General features: G+C 44.3%; 1 protein-coding gene across 1 annotated transcript in view; it reads left to right on the top strand.

Moving 5' to 3' along the window:
- Nucleotides 1-519: 519 nt before the first annotated feature.
- The window catches only part of cacna2d2a (calcium channel, voltage-dependent, alpha 2/delta subunit 2a), a 141596-nt gene continuing 136115 nt past the window's right edge, over nucleotides 520-6000 (top strand). Inside the window, exons 1-2 of the mRNA XM_084543718.1 lie at nucleotides 520-652; nucleotides 5167-5248. Coding sequence (XP_084399844.1) covers nucleotides 537-652; nucleotides 5167-5248 — 198 coding nt within the window. The 5' untranslated portion in view covers nucleotides 520-536. The remainder of the gene's footprint in view (nucleotides 653-5166; nucleotides 5249-6000) is intronic.

Below are 6000 nucleotides of genomic sequence, written 5' to 3'. Positions count from 1 at the left end.
AATATTCCTTTATATGAGCACTGAGCCACCCTGAATACATCCTCCCAGAATGTATTCAACACATTGGCTTTCTAACATATGCTCACATAATTGGGACGTAGGCTGCTGCCCCCAAAACGATAAATGGTTTTATTTTGAAAGCGGACGTGGAAACGGTCTGTTCGTGTGACGGCGAGCTTTACTCTGTATGGTTGTTACATTGGAGACAGTAGGAGAGAAAAGGAGCAAATGTGCGTGGCGGCGGAGAGGGAGGGAGGACAGTGAGTGCGGAAATAGGCAGCCAGGCACATCAGCAGCAGCAGCGGCAGAGCATCTTTCCTGATCCCCATCTCCCGCGTCTTCAGCTGCCAGTTCTTCGTGTGCGCCCCTGATTGAGACCTCACTGCCGGCTGAAGTGCCCAGAAGCCCTCGCCAGCCATCACCTCCCACCACACACTTTTCTCCGGAGCTCGGTTATTCTTAGCTCAGCTGCGAGAGGAGACTGTCCTTCCGGTCCTTCTCTTATTTATCCCAGTTTCTTGAATATTTAATGGAAAATGGCGATCTGCGCGCAGTCGTGCGGTTTTTTCTGCCTCTTCACAATCCAAACTGTACTTATCATATGCGTCTCCACGCCGACAGCTGGGACCCACCTCTTCCCCCAGCACTACACGTAAGTACCCTGCAAGGTTTGGGGGGTATAAACCGGGGTGCGGAGCGCGGAACTAGGACAGGTGGCCCCGAGAAACCTGCACATGATGCGCCGTTTACCTTGTTGCGAGAGGAGCTGCTGTCCCTGATGTTCAAACACAGACGCAGCTGCCGTCTCTGATGCTGCGTTATGAATTTCTGTCTCATACAGCTTATGTTGTTGTTTTTGTTGTAGGCACTGGCATTGGAAACCCAAAGTCTGATTCAGTTTGCCAAACAGGCTACAGGGAGCAGGCACATGTGTCACAGTGGGATCCAAGCGATAAATTATTTGGGGATAGAAATAAAATAATTGTAATAATAATAATAGTCGATGTGTTGCTTTCCTGTCACTGCATGGGGGAGAATATCCCATTTAGGCACGGTACTCTCCTAAAAACTCTTCCTCTGCACACGCACCGCGGAAATAATCATATCTATCCCACCGCAGGACACGCTGGTGTTTTTAACTGGATCATTTTTGTCTCAGAAACCGAATCAGGAATTGTTACAGTACAAATTTAGACGCCCTCGAGGCCAGCGTCACCGTTGCGCTTTATCCGAGTGACCGCAGGCGCAGAAAAGTAGCAGAGCACCCAGCTGTGATAAGAGCAAGAAAAGTATTATTGGGACTTTTCCCAGCGTGCACCTGTTGGGAAATGGCTGGCAGCGACACTTGGAAATGTAAAGCGTAATTTCCATCTCCTTTGCAAACAAGGACGCACAAATACAACTGAAACGTAATGTTTGCTGCAACAATTTGCCACCTGTGCGTCGAGAGATCTGTTCAATTAAAGGCCGGGAAACCAAAAATGAAAAACCAAAAAAAGAATATGAACAGGCTATTGCTTCATTTAAGACTATTTCTTAAGATTTTTGTTTCCTAACATTCAATAACAAACCATTGTGAAACCAGAGTTACAGTTACTCTCTCCAGTCTATGGATACCGCTGTTTGTAATAATCATGACCCGAGGATCTGAGGTGAACCCAGTGTGCAGCCTGTAGTGATGATTAGTCAGAGAGGTTCACAGAAATGACGGGAATCTAAATGATTCCTCCGCGTGATGCATCCACCGAGAGATCTCTTTAAAATCTCCGGGGCTTTGTAACTTTAATAGCCAAGGTGACTTTCAGAGGGAAAATGCTTCATACGACTGTGGACTGACTTAAAACTGCAATTAGATGGACCATTAATTTAATGACTCAAGCTCTCTACGTGGAATAGCGTTGTAGTTAATTTATCTTACACCTGGGTTACTCTGTGAGCAAAAGTACATGGATTGTGTTTGAGTGGCTGTTTTAAAATCCATACTGCTGGTCAGCTTATGACGAATATCTCCCCCACCTTGCCCTTTAACTACACCCACTTGTAATTGGATTACAGTTGCCAGTATAATATAGAAGCATTCTCATTACTTGTTACCCCAGAAATCTGTCAGCGCCCTTGTTTAAGCAGATAAAAATACGATAAAGAGTGTAGGTCATATATGTGTATATCCAGTCAGCTCTTGGGATTTGTAAACTGGGTTTTGGGTCGCTTACATCACTGTGGTATTTGCCAGTTAATTGAAGTGTAAGAGGGAGCTGTGGTTTGGAGTCTATTGTTTGTTTAGTCCAGACAGGTTTGAGAGTGTGTCTATAAGGAAGGGCACAATGTCCTCTAGTCCATTTTGACAGCAGTGGATGTTTTCTGCACTTTGCCACCTAAAAATGTGCCAGAATATATTTGCAGTTATTGCATTGCAGTGTCGTGTGTGTGTACAACATTGAGAGGGTGGCAGAGTAAAAAAAAAAATAAATAGTGTACATGCGGAAGTTATTTCCCTATTTCTAAATTATGTGGAGAAATCCCTTTTCTGATAACTGGAAACTAAATGGCCATTTTGACAGTCTGTTCGGGGAAAGTAAAATCTTCTCTAGGAAGGTAAAATATCATCTGCAATTTCCCCAAAATGTTATTTCCGCACACGCAAAAATAGTCCACCTTCGGCCCTAATAGATATTGGAGCGTGGCACTCCCAGTGATGAGATCCATTGCGGCAGATTGAGCATAGTGACGGTACGGGGCTGGCACACGCAGGTCTTCCATCCAAACTCATTTCATCGCATTTTCTGCTGTTTTCATGATGCTTGGCTAAGTTAAATCATAATACAAGGAGGAAAAAAAAACACTGGAGGCAAATGGCAAATTTTTAATACTGGATTAGACTACAGAGAGCCAGAGAGCATTGGTCTGCTTTCATGTAGTGCACCGTGACAAGTTCAGTGTTTTAAAGGGAGATCACAGTTTTCATAATACAGAAGATCTCCAAGCATTCATCCAGCATTAGGCCTCAGTGGTGCGTGTAATTTACCAAACAACTGTGTCCTGATATCTCTGCAGTTGTTGAATGGAGAGTTCTGCAAATTTGAGACTGGGAAATACTTTGATTTGCAATCAGTCCAACACGAATCTCAAGCCAGTCGTGCTTTCAGATGCTGTTAGGTCAGCTTCGTGTGATCTGATGTGATGCAAGTCAGTGGATCATGGATGTCAGTCTGCATGTATAAGTATGTTACTGATTGCTCTTGACGCGTTCAATGGAGTGGAAATGAACTGTCCTGGAAACATGAGGATGGAGGTAGGGCCTGGCTAATAGGTGCACGTGTGCCTATAGAGAGGTGGTAGAGATATTGCGATATATTTTAATTGACGTGTTTTTACCCTTAATGATATGTCTTGGAATTGAAATGACTGACTTACAGGTTTCCCATCTGTAGCCATTTAATTTCTTTAAGTCATATTTGACTGAGATGGGAAACATGAGAAAGATGAGTATTGAACTATCTTTATTTATTGTTTGGATAATATCCTGAAAGAGTTAAATATTCACACTGATTGCTACCTCACTGTGTCTGTGTGTATCTTTTTGTACACTTTGTCAACTTATTGCTTGTTAGCACCTGGGAGCTGTGACTCAGGTAGCGTTTTGTCACTTTATATCAAAAAGATTACTATAAATGGTGAGAGGATAAACCGTAATTGTAAATTACTTTCCAGCTTTAATTCTAGCTTTGTGAACTGAACAAGGACCTGGTCTCTTTACACTTTTTGTTACATTCATTGTTGCGCAAATCTGATATTGATCACTCTCAAATCAAAAATATCCTGATTTATTAACTGGGCCAGCGTTGTGATGCTCGATGTGTTCTCACAATCTGTACAATGTGGGGCCTTCTTACTGCACGTCAATCTGTCAAAAAGGCTGAAAAAAATACTGACACGTGTGTGTGTGTGTGTGTGTGTGTATATGTGTATATATGTGTGTGTCTTAGTGTAGCATGCAGACTAAAGGAGTTGCGTAAGAAGTCTGCCTGGCTCGGGGACAGAGGTATTGTCCCTCACTGTTAGTATCACTGCTCGGCTCTATTCTCACTGTAAACTTGTTTTCATTTCATATTGAGGTGACCTTTTCGTAGTCCGCGGCCTCTCCACCGCGGCTCTCCTCTGTACTCCTTTTGGAGGCCCTCTTGCCGTCTCCTAATCTTGTCCCCACAAACGCAGGCAAGGCGAGGCGCGCACGCTCGTGTTTGCTCTGCCGTTACTCTCCTGATGAGGCCCCCGCTCCGGCTTGGTGATTATGGCGGGCGCTGTCACTGCTTGGCAGATTTGCGCAATTTAATAAATCTGTCTTCCCTCTTGTCTTCTGAGCAAATCTGACATTTAAAGATGACATTTGTCTCCGTCATCATATTAAAAGACAAACGACTGTGTTGTGTTGTGCTGTTGATGCTAGTGATTAGCTATCTCTAGGCTGCTGGAAGGAAAAGGTTGGCACAGAATTGGCAGTTGGCTAGCGAACACATGACAGAATTTATTTATCTGATTGTTGACAGAGCTTTCATAATGTTTTTTTTTTTTTCCCTCCAGTGAGAACTGGATGGACATGGATTGTTCAGCATGTATCCAGGTTGGCAGGTTGGGCTCTGCTGCTGCTGCTTGGAAATGATTTAGTGAAAATCTTGATCCATTAAGTCATTTGTTGCTTGCTGTGAGATATACAGTGATGAGCTCCAGCCGTTTGATCTCTTAATTCCAAACTTGGCTCCGTCTAATGGAGATCAGCTCTTGCTTAGGGTGCACTTCTGTCAGACCTGAGCAGTTTTATTGTAGAGCCGCTGATCCCAGCCGAGCCAAGACGGGCACGTTCGCTGCCAGTCCTGCCGGGGCCGACCAGATATATGCAAGATGTGATGGGGAAGAGAAGGTGCTGATGACTAACCCAGACATTAGTAGAGATAGGGCAGGGATCCTTCTAGATAGGGATCTTGGAAGGGGGCGTCGGTGTGGCAGTGGGCCAACAGAAATAGAGCCACACGAAGATATGAGGGGGAGTCACTTTCAGAAGCGGGCTCACTCATATTAAGTGACGGAGAAATTAATGGCATCGCGATGACATGTTCAGGTGATAATATCCGGGGGTACATATTGAAAGTGTCTCGTTTTATTTTCCAGAATGATTCACTGGGCTGGACGCATTGAGAAGGAGCTGGAAAAGGTGCTGCAGCACGTCACTGGAACTCAGCAGATGAGATCGGTAAGTTGACGTCACGCTTGCATGTGACGCTCTGCATTTTCCTGCATTATTAATCACTGAGATTTCAATGGGCTTGGTTGTACAACATGATTGTCTGTGTATGCGAGGCAGGGTGTTAGTATGAGTGCTGCAGAAAATGCCAAAAGTGCTCTCTGAGACAATCTCACAATGAGATAATTGTGCTTTTATTTCCAACTCAGGTCAGATCTCACTCCTAACACCTCTGGTTTTCCTGAAACTTCTCGATTGATTATCCTTAAATATGCATTTATTTATTAATTTAAATTGCCTTTAAAACAAATGGAGATAACCTGGAAAAAGGCAAGCTCTTTTCACTTGTTTTAAGACACAAGTTAGTTGACACTAAAGTGACACTAAGTGACTTTTTTAGACTGACTCATGTAGCAGAACATGGTTGTTTGTGTCTGCAGCCCTCTACGAGTCTTTCTGCAACACGTGTCTGTCTTGTGGTGGAGCAGATGGTCGAGCGTAGCGTGGTTGACACTGGTTCATCATACTTCTGCCGTGTGCGCGTGTTTGCCGCGCTTCCAGGGTTTGTAATGCACCCTGAAATGAATGCTTCATTATTGCTGTATGGGTGAGTGTGATTCATCCAGCCGGTACGGTGCCTGTGGCTTTAAAGCTAGCAGTTGCTGGCATGATAGCTGTTAGTATGGCGGCGACGTTGATGGATCCCAGAGAGGAGGAAGTGAACTGACAGGGATCGCGCTGATGTAGAGGGTAATGACCAT

This window comes from Chelon labrosus (genome assembly GCF_963514085.1).
Source record: "Chelon labrosus genome assembly, chromosome: 4".
In the NCBI taxonomy this organism is placed as follows: domain Eukaryota; kingdom Metazoa; phylum Chordata; class Actinopteri; order Mugiliformes; family Mugilidae; genus Chelon; species Chelon labrosus.
This window is presented reverse-complemented; position numbering and strand designations above follow the sequence as displayed.